At 45.2% G+C, this 20,706-nt stretch overlaps 1 protein-coding gene across 1 annotated transcript in view; it reads right to left on the bottom strand.

Moving 5' to 3' along the window:
- Positions 1 to 14,566, bottom strand: part of MAST4 (microtubule associated serine/threonine kinase family member 4) — a 442,223-nt gene extending 427,657 nt beyond the window's left edge. The window contains 1 exon segment of the mRNA XM_018569292.1: positions 14,369 to 14,566. Coding sequence (XP_018424794.1) covers positions 14,369 to 14,566 — 198 coding nt within the window.
- Between the last annotated feature and the right edge of the window lie 6,140 nt (positions 14,567 to 20,706).

Here is a 20,706-nt window from a genome sequence, read left to right on the forward strand (position 1 = left end):
ACTCATAAATATCAGCATTCTGACTTCCATAACAGGAGCCCATGGGAGAACGGTCTGTCTGCTCCTAATTGCTGAATTTCCAGCGGAAGAAAAGCTCATTCTTTAATATAGTGGATTTAACACTCTCAATGTCAGGATTTCATTTTAGAAGAGCAATAAACACTGGTTTACAGATAGCCCGACCCAGCAAAATAAGGAGACACACAAAGATAGATGCAACCAAGCAATGTTTGCACAAAAACTGCATACAGGCAGTCCCCGGGTTATGTACAAGATAGGAACTGTATGTTTGTTCTTAAGTTGAATTTGTATGTAAGTTGGAACAGGTGCATTTTTTAAGTGCAACTCCAGCCAAAAAAATTTTTTTTAGTTTTGGATAGCATACAGAAGGGTTAACCCCATGTAACGTTTGTTTTGCTGTGTGTGCCCCTGTTCAGAAGATTTCACCTCACTTTGTGTGACAATTGGATTTTGAAAATTTGGGGATGTCCTGGAAACAAGGATTGGCAATAATGCTTCAGCCGAGAAACCTTTTCCCATGATAACTCTTACAGGAGTGAATTTCCCTTCCTAGGGATAGATTTCCTCTCACTTCCTGTTGTCTCAAGGACAGGAAGTGAGATTAAATCTTTCTAATGAGGATAAAGACACCAGTAAAAACCTCACAGTGACCCGGAAGAAGAGGCGGGCACCCCTCGTTTGCAGCCCTAAGAAGAGCCAACTTCCTGTAATGTACGTACAGGACTACGAACCAGACCCAAAAAAGCAGGTACTGCACGTCGGCACGAGCGCGGTAGCATTACAGCTACTGGAACACTGCGCGGTACACTTTGGTTGCAGCCCGGTACCCCCTGTTTGTAAGTAGGGGTCATATGTAACTAACTAGGGGACTGCTTGTATATAAAAAACAGTGAATTTCATGACTGGGGGGGCTTTAGCCGCAGAACATATGCATTAAATTGATATAAAATCAAAAAGCAATTTAAAATTCTTATTAGACCACTTACAATAGAGGCTGCTTCTGGACACTTAAAAGTTTTGGTTTCCTGCAGAATCAGCTGGTACTTTGAGCATTGGCCCCGATATCCTGTTTTAGGGTATCTCCTTTCCCTTACATGATCCTATGGAGCCACCCTTTTGTGTGCTAGTAAGCTGTGCAAGCCCATAAATACAGACACAGCAAGGCAAGCCACTCCCCTCCTTGCCGCTCCCGACTTCTCCTTCCTCCCTTTTCAAAGCTAGTAAATGGATAGTTTAAGGAGGCTGCTCTGCCTCCTCTTATATTGAACTGGACAGGAAGTTCAGTGAAGTGAAGCTGAGAGAATTGCGAGTCAGCTGCTTGGAAACATGATGACTGGACAAAAATTTTAAGTGTTTAATACGTTAACCGACAAAACTGGATCCACAAAGCTAAAAACCATCAGGGTTCAAATTTTAAAAAGGGACAGTTTTCCAGCTGTGGCCAATGAGATTTGACAAAGACATAACTGAAAATAAAGACCCTTATCCATATGTAAAGCTTCATGAATTAAGTCTGTGTCGGGTTCACACATGTATAGGATGCATTGGGTTTATAAAAGATTCCATTCCAATGGCAAATGTGTAAGAATTGAAAATATATTGCAGGAGAAGTTCAGTTTATTAACAACAACAAAAACAAAAACAAAAAAAAAAAAAACACAAAAACCACACGACTTTGGGAAAGGCACAGAGAAAGCAGTCTTTACCAGGAACTCTGGTTTACACACACACACACACACACACACACGTCTAAGTGAAAGGCAGAGATTTGGCCATTTTATTGCTAGCTCCTTTGGGGCAGGTTCTAAAGTCAGTAGGTCAATGCTCTCTATTAAGCACTGCAGAATAGGTCAGCCTTGTAAATAGAAAATACATTTTGGTTGTTTTTTTTCGGAGATCAGCGAATTTGCACTAATTTCCACTTGCATTTCTTGAAACCAGGGAAACAAAAAACCCGTGGGTGGCAGATTACTCTAAACTGTTCAATTTCATGTGCTTGGATGAAAAGAAAATCTTCTAGAATGGTCAACGAATGGCAGTGCATGGTCAGCATTAAACACTGGTCTAGCTAGGTTAGGTTGGATCTGTACGATTTTTGTAAACAAAGCACAATATAAAATAGACACGACAGATGTATTCTCAATATTTCATACGTTCAAAATCCTTGGAGACAGCAGAAACATCTGCATATGAAGATACTCGCCACACTTTATCCAAGCTATAGGTGGGCTTAACTAGCCAGAAGCATCAACCCACATAAACAATCTGCAAAGTACACAACAGTGTGTGCATCATCCTCGAATTCTCATACTGCATTTGTACAGGTTCTATGAAACTGTTGCTGTACTCCCAGGACACCAAATAAGCACATTTATAGGTCCCAAAAAAGAACTTTAGCGTTCTTCTGAAGCATCACAAAACCCCTTAAGAAAGGCACGCTTATATGCAAAACACAGATTTTCAGGCTCAGGGTTCCACATCTACCTCAGTGAAGGCACCCATTGCAGTTCTGGGCCTACAGGGAGTACAGAGAAGTGTGTGCCATGCTTAAAGCCCATCCCTGGCAAAAAAAAAAAAAACACTTACCTTTTGAAGTTGGGCTACCCCTGCACTGCAAGTACTAAGTGATATTTTTATCCAGGGGACTCATAAAAGCTTTTTAACTTACCGGATCCTGGCCCCTGGAGGTGGTCAGCACCCACTTCTTCTCCCTCTCTGCTCCACATGTTGGAATGTCCATTGGCGTCCTCACGTCTTATGCAGGCCCATTGACTGGAGTAGAGAGGAAAAAGTAATAAAGCGCTGACCACCGCAGGAGCCAGGGTCAGAGAGCCTTAGAACATTAGAACAGAGGGGGAAGCAGCTTCAATAGCAGCTTTTAAAACAGCTTTAATAGTGTTACCTAGATAAAATGAGCATTGAACCCCTGTATACCGGGGGGAAGCCCCACAGCAAAAGGTAAGTTTATTGTTTGACTGGAGATGGGCTTTAACTTCAGTTGCTTAAAGTGGACTTTGCAGCAACCTTACAAGTCTGCATAAATAAATTCTTGGCATGTCACAGTGTAACAGCATAATAAAAAAAGAAGAAGAAAAGAACTTCACCTTCTCATAGTTAAAGAGTAATAAAACTTAGAAGTGCGATTGAAAGGTAGCCCGACCCACACACTCATGTGACAGTTCTGCTGGATCATAGATATAGCCCCATTACACAAGATGGTATACCAGGTGCTGGAACAACTGATGGATGGTGCCAAAATTATACACAAGATATGTGGTCTGCACACCTTCTGCTGCAAAATTTGTCTTTATTGATATGTATTCAACATATGAAAGGAAAATGCATGTTTTGGACCTTTGCAGGGTCCCTTCATCAGGCTGCTGCAGACAGACATTCTTCGCTGCATCATATTCCAAACTGCCCCAGTCTGTACGCTATATACTCCCATACTGCAAACCATTATATGCACATACGCCGTTCGGTAACAAAACACATGTTTGCTAGTCTGTAATTAACAGGAAAAAAATGTACACTTTACAGCAGGGACGGCCACAATTTTTCGTCTGGAGATCAAGGACGAGCTCAATGAGATCTATCAAGGAAAAAACACCTACATTCAGGGGCAGGAGGGGGCGTGGGATTGAAGTCAATGGCACTACAGCCACGCCTGGAACTAGGGCTGCAACAACTAATCGATTAAATTGATTATAAATGGCAATGATTCTCATAATCGATTAGTTGCTTTTAGATTAGTTGCAGCTGCCGCTCTGCTCCTCGCTGGTGCTGGCTGCAGCGGTCTGTGTCCTTTTCAATCCCCGCTGCTCTCCTCGCTACTCTCCCCGCCTGTGTCGGCAGAGGCAGCGGGGACACAGACCACTGCAGCCAGAACCAACGGGGAGGAGAGACCGCTGTGAGCCGTAGCTAGCTCTTTTTGCACCCGAGGCAAAAAAAAAAAAGTGTCCCCCAACAGGCGTGTGACATCACCCAGCACCCTGCCTCCAGGATGTTTTATTTTTTATGTGGGGGGGGGGGGGCTTTAAGGAAATATCAGGGGTCTAAAAAGCCCCCTGATATTTCCCTTTTAAAAATAGAAAAAGAAATTGAAGCCACAAAGTCCTCAATCCCTTTTTCTGCAGCATCTGTTTTAAATGAATGGAAAGTACAGAGGCTTCCCATTCATTCAGACAATATTTACAATCATCCACTTTCTGAATGGGCAGGAGCCTCTGTATAGAGTGCTACCCCCAAAGAGAAACTCATGAATGAACAGGAAGTGATGTAAAGCACCTTCTATTCATTCATTACTGGGAGACACAAAGTACTATGTGTCCCCAGTTATTTACAAGCCCATTCCCATCATGTACTACAATCTCAATACAAATTAGTAAACTAAACGTGAGATTGTAGTCCATCACAGGAGTTAGCTTGGAGCGGTGGCTATGTTACAACACACACAGGGACAATGGAGGAAAAATAGGTAGCCCCCTCCAGAAAGGACAGTGGTCAGCACCAATTCAGAGATGATTTGAGGATCTACAGCCGAGTGATACACAAATAAGATACATTTTGTTAATAGTTAAAAAGGTACTTGAATGCAGTTTAAAAAGGAGAACTATGGGGTCAGTGTTTTTCCCCATAGTTCTCCTTAGGGTAACGGGAGGACACAAACTAGCGTCCTCCCGTTACCCTAAGCTCAGTATACCGAGAGCTACAGCTCGCGGTATACTGAGACACCGCAGCCGGAGCGGATCCCGACGTAGAGGACGGGATCCGCCCAGCTGCGTGAGTGACAGCTGGCTCTGCCTATCTAGATCCCGACGTAGAGGACGGGATCCGCCCAGCTGCGTGAGTGACAGCTTGCTCTGCCAGTCAGCGCTGGCAGATTGGAGCGGGGAGAGGGGAATCCAGCCCCTCCCCCTGTCACGGCAGAGAGCCATGACAGAATCGAGAGGTGAGCGAACCTGGTATGTGTTCGCTCACCTCCCGATCTACTGAGCCGACCTGTGACAGTCTCATTGTCACAGGTCGGCTAGAACTATGAGGTGAGTGGAAATCACTCATCTCATAGTTCTCCTTTAAAGATTTAACTCCTGAGTTTAGTGTCACTTTAGGAGAGCACAAGGATTTTAGAGGAAAATATTGTTTCTAGGGTAGAGACAGGACTTTTTGCATGGCTAGGAGTGTAAAGAATATTATGAACATGAGGGGAATATTTGTCTTGGGAGAGTTTTGGCCTTTAAAACCTAGGAAAATAATCAATACAGAGGAATTCATCACTGATGCATAAAACAACGTATCAGTGTTACAGGATTTCCTTCAGGCCACAAATTCCATCTTTTAGTTCAGGTAAATCAGAATACATTTTTTTGTTTAACTTTGTAAACGCATAGAACCAGTGATCTCTCCGTCGTCACACTGATGTCTCTTGGTTTCCATGTTTGAACTCAACCAATTCAGACATGTGTAACGGATCATTCATTTCATCCTGTCAAATACACAAGAACTCCAATCATGTGAAAGAACCACTACAGTTCACCCTTCAGCAAAGCAGGCACTGCTATTAGCATATAGAGATTATTATGATAATGGCCCTGTCTTATTTTATTTATTACACCAAGTACTACATGTTTAAATTCATGCTTTCATGATATAAGAAAGGGATCAGTGTAGGTCTATAAAAACATTATATGTAGACAGCTCTATAAGCATGCCTCATGATTTTTCTTTGTTTGATATACAGGCAGTCCCGGGTTACAAACAAGATAGGGACTGCAGGTTTGTTCTTAAGTTGAATTTGTATGCAAGTTGGAACAGGTAAATTTTTTTTAGGTATAACTTCAGCCCAAAAAAAAAAAATAATTGTTTTGGATAGCATAGGGAAGGGTTAACCCCCTGTAACATTTGTTTTTCTGTGCGGTGATAAAGCTTCAGTGGAGACACCTTTTTCCCATGATAACTCTTACAGGAGTGAACTTCCCTTCCTAGGGGTAGAGTTCCTCTCACTTCCTGTTGTCTCAAAGACAGGAAGGGAGATTAAATCTTCCCAACGAGGATACAGACAGCAGTAAAAACCTCAGTAACACGCAAGAATAGGGGAGCACCCCTCGTCGACATGTCTAACAAGAGCCAACTTCCTGTAATGTGCATACAGTACTACGAACCAGACCCAAAAAGGCGGGCGCTCCTCGTCGGCACGAGCGCGGTAGCAACGACTTAAATGCTGCGCTGTACACTTTGGCTGCAGCCTGGGACCCCCTGCTCTACAGTAATAGCCTCCGTTTGTAAGTTGGGGTTGTAATTAATTCGGATGTTTGTCACTCGGGGACTGCCTGTACTCCTGATTCAAAGAAGTGAGAATAAACTTGCGTACTATTTTAACCAGGAACAGAGCTTAATTAAGAAATGCAAATATCAAGGAAATTTGTCTTGTTTATAAAGCACGGAACTTGTCCGGGACTGTTGTTCCAACTTCCTCAAGCAGCTATTTCTTGCTTCAAGTCTTAGCGCCTTCTAAATTAGGCTCTATATTACACAGGTAGAACACACTAGTCACCCAACATGTTCACAGAATGAGACTATAATCATGTCTAAGTTACAAGCAACTCTCAGATGCAACCTCTTGGAAGTATGTTAGGGTGGAAAGTAAAGCATGGTGGTGGTGGGGGCATCCTGCTGTGGGGATGCTTTTCATCGGCAGGGACTGGCAAACTAGTCAGGATTGAAGGAAACCTAAATGCCACTAAATACAGAGCAAGTTGTGGAAAAAAAACATGTTCCAGTCTGCCACAGATTTGAGACTGGGACAGAGGTTCACCTTCCAGCAGGACAATGATCCAAAGAATACTGCTAGACTGGTATAGTCTAGGGACGGGAAACTTAAATGTCGTAGAATGGCCTAGTCAAAGCCCAGACCTCAATCCAATTGAGACTCTGTGGCAGGACTTGGAGATTGCTGTGCACCAAAACAACCCATCTAACGCTAAAGAGCTGGAGCAGGTCTGCCCTAATGAATAGGCAAGAAAAAAAAATTTAAATGGCTGGATGTGCTAGGCTAAGAGAGACCCCAGCTAAAAACTCCAGCAAAATGGCGGCTTTATAAAAATACTCTTTTGGGGGTAAATACTTATGCACGCTCAAGATTTCGGGGGGGGTTTCCTGTCGTTATTGTTTTGAATACATCTAAACTAAGCCTTTATTATACATTGCTTCTTATGAGTAGAGATCAATAAAAACAGTTAGAAATTGCTTGTTGTCCAAATCAACAGATTCAAGACTGTGTGGGAGAACTCTATTAAAGCAAAAGTCACTACAGCAAATATCTAAAAATAAAGCAGCAAAGAAGAACTTAAGATGGTCATCTGTCCTGCTGCCTGTCATTACAAATGCACTTCTTGGAGTCACAGATCCCTGGCACCGTGCTGTGCATAGTGGTTTCTCCCGCCAACCTTCACAGCACCACTGTTTGGAATGGATTTTGGCGGGGCCAGACATTTTAAAATGTATGCTTTTTGCATTTTAGACTGAGGCTGCCATGAGATTATGAATACTTTTAGATGCTGTAACTTAAAAAGGAGAACTATGGGGTTAAGGCTTTTCCCCATAGTTATCCTTAGGGTAACGGGAGGACACAAACTAGTGTCCTCCCGTCACCCTAGGCTCAGTATACCGCGAACTGTAGCTTGCGGTATACTGAGACACCGCAGTATACCGCGAGCTGCTGCTCGCGGCATACTGAGACGCCGCAGCTAAGGCGGACCCCGACAATTATGTCTGGATCCGCTCAGCTGCGTGCGTCTAGAGGCAGAGCAAGCTGTACCTGCCCCTCCCCCGGAGCGGGGAGGGGGGAATCCAGCCCCCCCGTCACGGCAGAGAGCTCACCTCCCGATCTACTTAGCCGACCTGTGACAGTCTCATTGTCGCAGGTCCGCTAGAACTATGAGGTGAGTGAAAAGCACTCACCTCATAGTTCTCCTTTAAGAAAGGTTAGAACGTTTGCAGATCAGAACTGCAGTTCTAAGGTAGCCAAGATTTGGAAACTGCTGAAAGCATAGATAGATAATACTACACTGACAGATATACTTGAAACATGTACTATAACGTACAGGAAAGGCCAACATTCAGAACTACTGTACAGAAGCCAACATAATTAATTTTTTTTTCCGCATCAGCTCAAACTTTAAATATCAATTTGGCTAAAGTATATTTAAACATGTTTAGCAACCATCAAATGTAATTTCTCAAACCGAGATATTCCACTGATTTATGGCACTGCTATTGCCTACCCTTCATTTGGAGAGTTGTATTAAAAAGGATTGACAAATCAAGCATGATGTATCCTGCTTCACTAAGCCCTTGTATGATCACCAAGGTATGCCCTATAAAACGTGCGTTCCATGAACTTGCATGGAATGTTGTAAATGCCGATCCAATATCCTTATAAAAAACCACCAGGCATAAAAAGTTGTGCACCAATGCACGGTGGGGTGCACCATCACCTAATATTCACAGTTACACAATATTTGCATTCAAAACCACAGAAGATCCTCCCACTGGTATATGTGGATAGTTACATAGTTACATAGTATTTGGGGTTGAATAAAGACATACGTCCATCAAGTCCAACCCATATAGGTCCACGCATCATCTCATTCTTAGGGATACTGGTATCCCTGGATATTACAGTCCCTCAAGAAATTGTCCAAACGTTTCTTGAACAAATCTACACTCTTGGCTGAAATCACTGCCGATGGCAGTGAGTTCCAGACCTTAACCGCTCTTACTGTAAAGAACCCTCTTTGCCCATTGTGCTGGAATATTTTCTCCACCAACTTTAGGTGGTGGCCTCTAGTCTTTGTAATGAAGTTAATCTCAAACAGTTTGTTGCCAATGTTGCTGTCACCATTGAACATCTTGTACATGAAAATCATAAAAATTTACAATCACAGTGAGCACCTGCCTGTCACACAGGCCTTCGTGATGGCTTCCACTGCTGACCTCCTTCTGAAAATGCAGGTTGCTGGCCGTTATACTAACCCATAAGCTACCATACTTTCTGGGTATCTCACTGTAACAAGTATCCAAATCAAGAAAATATCAATGGTGCACTGTGAAGCCTGCGCACAGTTCACAGCTTTCTGTCCTTCCAGCTAGTTTATATAGAAAGATGGCCAGTGTGAAGCAGACCTGACTACCTGTCTGCATCATCAAGACTTGGGGGGTTTTATACACCACTGATCATGCGGTCCAGTGCAGTTAGGTGCTGGAACGCAGTGTATCACATACTAAACTCCCCCTGCATTCTGGGGTGGGAGGGGGCGTGGCAGTACAGTCAAGTCAATGGCACCACAGCCACGCTCCCCGTAGGCACCAGAACATGTGGCACAGCAATGCCTGGGTACTAATCGCACTGGACTGGACCGCAGTAATTGCTGTGCCACGCTTTCCGGTGCGGGTGATCACACTGCGGTGCGGGTATTGTATGATAGTGAGTTCCAGCAGCTAACCGCTCTGGAATGCACTGTGAGCGGTGTGAACAAGCCCTTAAAGCTATGTATGCTTATATTTTGCATAGACACACACACATGCCGTTTTTCTTTGCATACCGTATTTTAGACTCCATGACATCATCACTAGGTACTTGCGACTCTATGCAATGCAGGCAGATTGTGTCTGGTGGGAGGACCCATCAGAGTGCTCTAAATTGATACCTGAAAAAAAAAGAAAGCTTTGCTAATGCCCACATGTCATGCCGAGCCTCGATGACTGAAAGAACTAAAAGCCAATGAATGAAAAGAGCAGTCAGGCTGGGGAGAAAAGTGCTATATGAAGCTGGATGTCCTCCAGCCAAAAAAATGAGGTTGGCTCTATCTGATTTGCTACAACTTCTAATGCACATTGTGAGAAACTCTGTGTGCAGTGAAATCAGAATAAGCAATTTCTGTACCGAGAGGAGGCTCAACAATAGTACAAGACTAAAAAGGTGGCCATTCACCTTCCAATTTTCGTTCGATTTCCCCACTGCTGCCCCATCATGCACAGACCAATGTAGATTTTTGATTATTGTTCTCTAGCAATACTAACTGGCCGAATTTCGTCAATCGACAGAATAGATTTTCGATTGTGCATGCTTTGATTTTTTTCGTACGAAAACGCCATTAATCCATCAATTTGTTTGGTTTGAAAAAAAGTTTTCCAGCCTGACCGATCGGGGAAATTCAGCCAGTTGTACAGTAATTGCGATTATTCACTTCCCATCAACTGACTGATTATTGTACAAAAACCCGATCCGCCCTGGTTTTTTGAACGATAATCGAAGGGGTAAAGGCACCTTAAGGGGAAGGCTGGCGGTCAGCTTTTCCCAACCCCAGCAAAAACAGGAGACAGACAGCAGTACAACCTGGCAGTGTATCTTACATTTTCCAAATCCTAAAACCTCACGGTCATTACATTTTAACATCTGCCAAAAGGGTATAGTCTGCTCTACTAACCACAGGACCAAACACGCCTCTGTCCCTCGAAGTCAGATCCTCCCAGAGGACAATTCTGGGAGGATCTGTCTTCTTGGCCCTCTGCAGCTCTCACTGGTTCCTTCTGCTGACCTCCACATGAATACAGGACTTAGTAATGATATGGCGGTGAGCAGGAAGAACCAGTGAAAGCTGCAGGCGGGGGGAGCACAGAACAACAATCCCCAGAAGTGTTGGTTTCCAGGGACCTTTCCGTGGGGATGCATCATTGGTTGCTAGGTCTCTGGCAGCCTAGCAACCACTGAACAGGAAGCACATACCTGCCCCACTCTGCGCACTGGCATCTCTCTATACACCAGCTCAGAGTTGGTCTTAATTTCCGCCAGTTTTCCAATCTGTAACCGGTCAGTAATTCTTTATAATTCAGTTGCAGCCATAGCGACAGATTCTTAAAGCGGCAATATTAAGAACTACTTGTATCTCTAACAAGTATTGGTGAAAAGTGCAGTTAAGGCTTTACAGGGTCACTGGTTGCTAGGAAACAGGTGGTCCTGGGTTTAGTCTGGACATTCACTAAACCCAGATAACAGAAGAGACTTAGAGTCTATTCTGTCATATTAGGCCTGCCGTGGCACTTTTTAAATATACAGTAGTACCTCGGTTCACAAACTTAATTCGTTCCACGATTCTGGTCGCAAATCGAATCAAACTGTGATCAGACCGCGAACTCAACTAGAGGAAGCCACAATCATATGTCAGAGCAGGGAAGATGGCTGCTGGTGTGTTAGTCACCTTAAGAGGAGTTGGCGAACGGAAGCAACATTTTGCCGAACTTCCTGTTCACGAACCTAATTGTAAGCGAACAGAAGCGTTCGTGAACCAAGGTACCACTGTACAACTTTACTACTGCTTTAAAATAATACCAGTTCATCATGCCATGAAGGTCCTTGTTCAGGCACTTCCTGTTACAGGGTGACAACTGTCTCCCAGTCATATGGGGTGGGGGTTGAAGAGGATGCGAGTGCTGGTTTAGGAGCAGGAAGAAGTCCTTCACCCAGGTACCCCAGATCTAAACAAGCAGTTAACCTGCCCCACTGCAAGAGGATTTTTTTGCTTTTCCCGGAGTCACCAAGTTAGGGCTTAAGGCAGAACTCCGGTCAAATCAAATCTTAACCCTTGCAGTGGGACTACCCCCACACTGCAAGGGTTAAGCACTTTTTTTTTAATCTTTGCTTCGAAGAAGAGTTATACTGACCTAAACTGCGCTCCCAGCATGCTTTTACAGGTTCCTTCAGCCTCGCTCCCCCTCCGCTGCAGTGGTCTAAGGATCCTTGAGTCATCATGTTCTATATAGCATATAGGACGTGATGATTATTATACAGGATTTATATAGCGCCAACAGTTTGCGCAGCGCTTTACAATATAAGGAAGACATTACAATTACCATACAAATCTAGACAAGATGGTAAGGAGGGCCCTGCCCGTAAGAGCTTACAATCTAAAATGCAGAGCTATAGAGAGACATACCAATCGCTGGAGCAGATTGCTCCAGGCTGTATGGAGCGGTCCAAGAGCAAGCCGGGATTGTGGTTCGGGTGAGTATAACTCTTTCTTTTTAGCTTTCAAGACAAAACGTGCACTTAAAGTGACATTAAACCCTTGATTTTTTTTCCACCTCTCAATGCTGCTGAGGTGGACTTACCTTATGTGATGCCTCTTGTTCCAAACATCTTCTTCCTTCCACTCGTTTCCAACAATCCCTCCAGCGCTGGTGCCACTCTCTGATCTAGCACAGACTCCTATGTCTTCCTGTGTCCTACAAAGTCTATCCAGCGTGCACGCTCCCGGCTGCGTGCATTCGCTTACACTGCGTCTCCTCCAGTGATATCGACTGCGCATATGCCCGCACACACTTCCTCCATGCATGGCCGTTCGGAAAGCAGACTCCTGCAGCCGGGAGCCTGAGGCGCAGACACAGGTAAGTTTTTACATATTTTTCAAATTTTAAAAAAAATGTTTTTGCATAGATCTACTGCTTGCTAGCAGTAGATCTATGTATAAAAAAAAAATAGAGACGTTAAAGTCAAAGTTTTTTTTTCCCCTCTTCCCAATCCTGCTGTAGGGATTTACCTTAAATGATGTCTCCTAATCCGATCTTCTTTCCTGTCCTTTTCAGCTGTCCCTCCAGCGCTAGTGCCGGTCTCCGATCCAGCGCTGACTCCTCTGTCCTCCTCTTCTCTCATGCCCCATGGTGTCTGTGTGGGTGCATGCTGCTCAATATACTTACCTTGCGTCTCTCCTCGTCTCCCAGCCGAACATATGAAGTGTGCATGCGCATGCCCCCGAGATCCTTTGCGGCCGCCCGAGACTCTTCAGATGTTTGGATGGAAGCGTGCGGCGAAGACACAAGGCAAGTTTAAACCCTTACCTCTACTTGCTATCAGTAGATATATGCAAAAACATGCGTGGGTTTAATAACCCTTTAACCCCAATGTAATTTGCCCAGAGTTCTTCTTTAAACACACAAAAAAACAAAACACCACAACAATAAAAAAAGAGTGAGATGGTCAACAAAAAAAAGGAGGAGAGAAAAATAAAAAAAACAAAAATAAATTACTTTCAAATTTGTTATTAAATAAACTTCCAAGAACAGTTTTGCTTTCCCTTCCCATTCTTGAGAACCAGCCTGGCAGGAGAGGGCATCGCTCACCTGATGTATCCACAGGTGAACTAATATTCATTTCCAAAACTTCCCCGAGAAGAAGAAAAACTTTGCCACTGACATTTATCGGTGCGATAAATGAAGATTTAGCCGCTGAATTTCTGTCCCTCCGACGATCTGCTTTTTTTTTAAAGGTCACAGATTGCACTTGAGATTGTGAACGGAGAGGCGCTAAGCCATTACAACATCACCCAGCACATTTACACAGTATGACAAAGACATTCATCAAAGTCACCCAATGCTGCCTGTTCTCACCTGGGGTCACAAAAGCCGACATCCCATCGCACGTTTACAAGGCGCTGAAGCATCCGCAGAATAACGCCATCACAACTCACCTATAGAACAATATAAATCCTGCAAACCCGGACCTGACACAGCGTCACACACACGCAGACATTAAGTTCATCTCTTTTTCTTTTCTGTTCATCGCCTTGTAAATCAAAGTAGTTACCTGATGTAGCCTAACGAGCTGTTGATGTTCCAGCGTGCCGCGCTGAAGAATTACCATACGTTTTGCGCTACTCAGCATTCCACTCCCTCATTTTGGATTCCACAATATAGGACTGGGGATCCTTAGATAAAAATCTGCAATTCTAATCGGTGAAATAAAAACGATCCCCGGCAGCTATACTGTAAACGGCGGCGGCGGACCATTGCTGTCCTGCTGTACAAAGCTCATTACCGGCAGCTTCCAGAGGAGGTAGCGTCCTACACCGATGTATACATGACATGTGTATATTGCAATGCCAGGCACACACGCAGCACGGCTCCAGCACGGGAACGCAGGAAATGGAGCGTTTGGCTGCAATGTATGAGACTTAAAGGGTCAGTCCACCTGAAGCTGATATTTGAGCTTTCAGCAGATACTAACAGATCAATTCACCCACCAGGTTTATAGATCAGCTTCTATCTGCCAGTGGCAAGGGGTCTCCATGAAGCCCGCCTAGCAGAGACCAGATCTAATTTTTGTTACATTACAGAGATTGCAGCAGGCAAAAGAAAACTGCCCTGTGTTTTGCAGCAGCAGAAGTGAGACTCTTTGGTTGATATTGGTAGTAGAGTCTCCTAGGGATATAAGGAGGGGGATTTAACCTGTCTGCAAAGTAAACGCTCAGTATGTGGTGACTGCCCCCCCTATAAATTAGAGTGTCAAGCTCACCTCCTCGTCTTCTTCGTCCTGCCGTCCTCTGTGCTGCTCCCCTTCACTTGTGCCGGCAGCCCCCTCCTCCGGAGTGCTGCGACCCTCAGAGTGGCAGTCCGTGCTGCTCCCCCCTTTGGTGTCCCCCTCGGACAGAGTCTGGGAGCCGGACGAGGAGGGAGATGAGTCTCCGCTGCTCCCGGAAAGTTTGCCGTCCATAGCCCCGAGCCGGTGCCCCCTTCTCTAGGCTGCCAGTGGCAAAGCTCCGCTCCTTGTTGCGCAGAGACGTGCAGCCCAACGGGCACCATGGGCGCTCCCGGGTCACAGGTCAGCCGGCCGGGCAGCAGGCTGCGCACACGCCGGGCATCGCTGTCATACCTAGAGATGCGCAAAAACCCTTTCCACCTTTCTGCCTCTGCCAATCCGCCGCCCCGCCCACTCCCAGGCGTGCCTGGGGAATCCGCTCCGTTCAGCCAATGAGGGCGGCCCCCGGGGGCGGGGCCAGCAACAAGTCTCTGCGGGCTAGCGCACCTAGGTGCAGGTGATGGAGCGCCTGGGGAGGGGGCGGGGCTGCGGAGTGGTCTCCTGTAGTCAGAGTCTGGGCGGCTGCACTAACTTTTCTCAGTGCTGTGAAATATCCTGCAGATAAGTCATGCCTGTCGCTGCCAGAGTCCTGCAATGGGCAATGGGGTTTGTAGTTGCACCGCAGCTGGACTTTGCCTTCTCCTGGTGTATGTCAACCTTAAAATCTATCTTAAAGGCACAGTCCACCTTAAAATAAAATGTATTTGTTTTGTTTGCATTGAATTTAACAAAACATAAGAGGTTATAAGGGTTTCTGGAGGGGTGTAAATGACCGTCCAAGAGAGATATGTTAAAAGAATACTCAGAATTTATTACTATTATATACTTGTATAATTACATACATGATTCAAAACAATCTTAATAAAAATCGCCATTGGCACCTCCTTACGAATGATTACGTAATTAAGAAATACGTAAAGAACACCCCAGAGCTAGTGTTCAGAAGAGCAAAATCAATGAGGGACAGACTGACACACAGCCTGTATATACCCCAATCAGAAACTGAGAAATGCGGAGACCTAGGCCTCCAAAAATGTGGGAAATGCAAATACTGCTGTTTTGTTGCAGAAGGAACCATGATTCCCCTACCAAATAATGAGAAACAATGGCGACTCAAACACACGGTAACCTGCCAAACTAACAATGTCATCTACATGATGAGTTGTGTCGGTGGACCACACTACGTGGGGAAGACCTTTATAAAACTATGGAATAGGATTTACGATCATGTATACCTAATAAAAAATGGAAAACTTACCACCCCCATAAGTCGGCACATAGGACTTCATCACAATTTCAATCTAGCGGCTATCAAATTCTATGTCCTGGATCATTTTCATGAAGAGAAGAGAAGCGGAGACATAAACAAAAAACTGCTTCAGTCGGAAGCACGATGGATTTTCAAATTAAAATCCACCGTGTATCTGGGTCTGAACGAAACACTCAGTTACAAGTCGTTCCTATGAACAAAACTAACAAACAAACCAAAATATAACAAAGAAATGGACAGCATAACAATATTAATGAATTGAAATTCAAATATAGAAATTATACTAAGAGGAGATATGGAAACACTTATGATGACCACCAACCAAAACTTACCTTAAAAATGAACATCTAGAACAATAGAATTGACAGCCCTTTTCTCGACTAATACAACTAGTATGATAGGGAACCTGCTCTATAATATAGGTCTGGACGACCATTAAGACTAGAAGTTAGTTTAGCTACTAAGATTGTAGAATATTTATATAGAACTAAATAAATGTGGATGGTAAGGGGGGAAAAAACCCCCATATGACATGTTGTATGTTATAGAGTAACCGATGATGTTCTTCACGCATGAAATATATGTACATTATCATGTATACCTGGAAGCATAGCTCAATTGTCTTATGGTGAAAGTACATTGAGGGTTGGAGATATATATATATGTATAACCGACATGCCTGGTTGAAATCAATGCAATATGGGGGAGAATTGGTCAAACCTTGGGACCTCGAGACTCCAAGGTCTTGGGACCTCGAGACTCCAAAAAACGACGTCAATATTACATCTGATTCCCTCACTTGTATATACCCACATGGAAGAATTGGAATGGGACTGGCTAACTGACCCTGGGCGCGGCAGGGGTCATAATGGGCGGGAGGGGGTGGGTTAGAGATGCTGGGACTGCAAGTGAGCGACATAGGTGGGCAGGGTCCCCTATCGTGGTCCAGATGCGGATAGGGGACGGACTCCCTCCCATGAATATACCAACAAACATGGGAGTGTGTGCGCATACCCGGAACTCATCCGGGGTTTGACATGCAGGGCGAGTGAACCTAGAGTTGGTAAGGTGTGACGTCGGACCCATGCGCCATGACACTGTGCATGCGTCAAGAGGAGTCCGCGCCGTCACTCGGGGACCGGAACTATCCGACTCCCTGATTTGACGGCGAGGGGTATTTAGGGGGGGAGTTGCGGCTAGGTCAGTCTAGCGGGGATTGCCACAGGACGTCACAGATTGACGTCCTTCTGCACTCCAGATTGAAAGCAGCAACCACACGATTCACAAATATCGATCTGAGAGGTAAGGACAATGGGGTATACTTATGCATTCAATTGACTAGGTGAATATGGGGATAGAGTTCAATCATCAATAGGACAAATATCAGGTACTATGGGTCAAGTAAATACAGGGGCTGAGGCAGTTTTATGTATCACTTACCTATAATGAGCACTGATAGGACTTATACCCTTGAGGCACATTGTTTGCATTGAAGTCAGTAAACCATTGCAAGTGTGATCAGAACATAGAGGGTGCAATGCTCTGGCTCCTGCTGACTCTTCCTGCCCAAGTCCATTAGGGTTGCAAACTTTTCTTCAAGTGAAACCTGAACGATCTAGCGCCGCAGTTTTCTTTTTTGGAGACTATAGAGGATAGAGCGAGGAGAGGCAACCAAGGGAGGGAGTAAGGAGACCGGCTATAGAGGTCTACAAGTTCCAGCAATACATTATACAGCAATCCAAAATAAATATCAAGCAACATATGTGTTGTTCCTGGGTGGCTCCCTGATGTCTCCAGGGTCTCAGGTGGCCTGTGCGGGCTCTCACTAGGGCTGTGCTGGCTCTCCGGTGGACTCTCCGGGCTCTCAAATGAGCTGTGGGGGCTCTCAGGTGGACGATGCAGGCTGTCAGGTGGGCTGTGCGGGCTCTCAGATGGACTGTGTGGGCTTTCAAGTGGCTGCGTGGGCTCTCAGGTGGCTATGTGGGCTAAGCAGACTTTCAGTAGTGCTGTGCTATGTCTCACCTGGGATCTGGCGGCAGGCAGCGTGGTGTCAAGAAGACGTGGCTCGCTTTAGACCTTTTTATTAGACCTTTTTATATTAAAAAAAAATGAAAGCTGAACTCCGGGGACACAAACTTTCATTTCAATATACAGTATTCCTCAATAGCCGCAGGATATAAATCCATGTTGTGTGCACCAAATTCCTTTGCAAACCCAATTATTGCCTTGTAAAAGTAGCGGTGACATCATCACTAGACTGTACACAGACTGTGCAGTAGTAGAGCTGTGGGAGGGGCCCAGCAGGCCACACCCACTACAGGCTGCCTGTGGGAAACTACAGGAGGTGGGCGGATACAAGACCAATCACCTTCTGAAGAAGAGTAAGCAGCAGTGATTGGTCTTTATTACATGAAGCTCTTGCGCCAAGGCAAAGTACGTATCCACTGGCTACCCCACGATGGCCGCCAGAGCCCAGTACAGAGGAAAAGTCAGTCTTAAGGTGGGTTCACTAGTGCCCATAGTACAACAGTGGCCATATGATCACTCTTTACTCTGTACCCAGCGAACGGCAGGACCAGTACATTACAAACTTACCCTTGCAGGGGGGGGCAAACGTATGCAAAGATGAAAGCAGAGATGTAATCTTATCAGTTAATCATGTTCCACATTTACATGCAGCAGACCCAACTCGTTCCCAGTCTTGCCTCCCCATCTCCCAGTTTGAGTGCTGTAGTACAGGACTTTGCAAGTGGCTGCAATCAAATCATATTCAAGTACTTACCCTGGCTGCATTTACAAAAATACATTTTATGATTTTTGGTGAATACATTACGTTTCTGTCTTTTATATCTGCCTGGAGTTCAGCTTTAAAGAATTATCTTTTGAGTATGTATTGTTTTGCACTGTGGTCTATAGAATGTTTGCTTAAAGAAAAAGTCTCACTAAAATGTTACATTTTTATTTCGTCCGTTAGGGGACCAAGAGCATATAGCACTTGGTCCTGTCCAAATCTGTGCTGCCGTTGCCAAGCAGTGTGGTCAGACAGATTAAGCACCTCTGTCCCACCTCACTGCTAGCAAAGAGACAAAGTTTTGAATGACAGCGCTGGTCTCTGGCAGCAGGAGCCACTGTGGAGACCAGTGCTGCTATTCAGCTGTGCCACTCACTGATGCGGGCTATGATATATCTGCCAGGGCCGTGTGCAGTGCTGAGTGATCTTTTATGAATGTACAATCAGCTCTGTCAGGGCCAGTACAGTGTATGATACAGGCCTGACAGCACTGAGCATTCATTCGTAAAAGATCACTCAGTGCTACGGGACTATATGGTCTATCTGCCAGGGCAACTTGTAAAACAGTGAGCTTTTATGCATTTCCAATAATAGGCGTGATAATGGTTTAGTGCATGCTTCTTACGGTTGCCAAAAGTATTGGGACACCCCACCAAATCATTGGATTCTGGTGTTCCAATCACCTCCGTGGCCACGGGTGTATAAAATCAAGCACCTAGGCATGCAGACGCTTCTACAAACATTTGTGAAAAAATGGGTCGCTCTCAGGAGCATAGTGAGTTCAAGTGTGGTTCCGTGATAGGTTACCACCTGTGCAATAAGTCCATCTGTGAAATTTCTTTGCTACTAAATATTCCACGGTCAACTGATTATAACAAAGTGGAAGCAACTGGGAACAGAAACTCAGCCACGAACCGGGGTCAGCGCATGCTGGAGCGCACAGTGCGCAGAAGTCGCAGAGCTCACCATAGACCCTGCAGAGCCCGCCACAGATCCTGGGGGGGTTGTGCAGGATCTGTGGTGGGCTTTGCAGACTGCAGAGCCCCCTACGGATCCTGCAGAGCCCACCAAAGGGTATTGCACAGCCCACCTGAGACTCTTTGGTGGGCTGTGCAGAATCTATTGGCGCCCGACACGACCTCCTTGTCATCTTCGCCGCCCAACTGTAGCTCCGTCTTCGCCCCCCGCCTCTTCCGTCTTAGGGGCCACTCTACAAATTTGTTTCTCTCTTGGGGGCTACTTGCCAAATTTCATACTTTAAAATAAAATATAACTGTATCCAGTGTGGTACTACATACACTAATATACACTCACAATAAGGCCCCTTTCATATCTGTAAATATGGTTTAGGTGAGATTAGGGATTCCTGCATCAGAAACTTGCATTTTACTGCATCAGGGATCCCTAACTGAAAGAGCACTGGCCGAAAGGATCCGGGTGCCGGTGCAGACTCAGCTACATGGTCTGCATCCGACAGAGATGCAGACCGTGTAGCTGCTCCCGCAAGTCATGTACACGGTCCTTGACTGCGTACCTGACTTGTGAGCTGGCTGCGTGCCACAAAGTACCGACTCACGTGCCACAATTGGTCCACGGGCCGGTACCTTTGCCGCCCTGCCGGAAACTGCCGACCGAGGCAAACACCTTGTTTGCCTCGTGGCAGATACTCCCCTGTTCATGGCATCAGCATACCAAGACATTTTGGCCAATTTCATGCTCCCAACTTTGTGGGAACCGTTTGGGGATGACTCCTTCTTGTTCCAACATGACTGCGCACCAGTGCACAAAGCAAGGTCCATAAAGGCATGGATGAGCGAGTTTGGGGTGGAGAAACTTGACTGGCCTGCACAGAGTCCTGACCTCAGCCCGATAGAACACCTTTGAGATGAATTAGAGCGGAGACTCCAAGTCAGGCCTTCTAGTCCAACATCAGTACCCGACCTCACAAATGTGCTTCTGGAAGAATGGTCAAACATTCGCATAGACACATTCCTAAACCTTGTGGACACCTTCCCAGAAGAGTTTAAGCTGTTATAGCGGCAATGGGTGTGACAACTCAATATTGAACCCTAAGGACTAAGACTGGGATGCCATTAAAGTTCATGTGCGTAAGGCAGGCGTCCCAATACTTTTGGCAATATAGTGTGTGTGTGTGTATGTGTGTGTATATATATATATATATATATATATACACATACACACACACACACACAC

This window comes from Nanorana parkeri, unplaced genomic scaffold (assembly GCF_000935625.1).
Source record: "Nanorana parkeri isolate BGI_ZX_2015 unplaced genomic scaffold, ASM93562v1 scaffold34, whole genome shotgun sequence".
Classification (NCBI taxonomy): Eukaryota; Metazoa; Chordata; class Amphibia; order Anura; family Dicroglossidae; genus Nanorana; species Nanorana parkeri.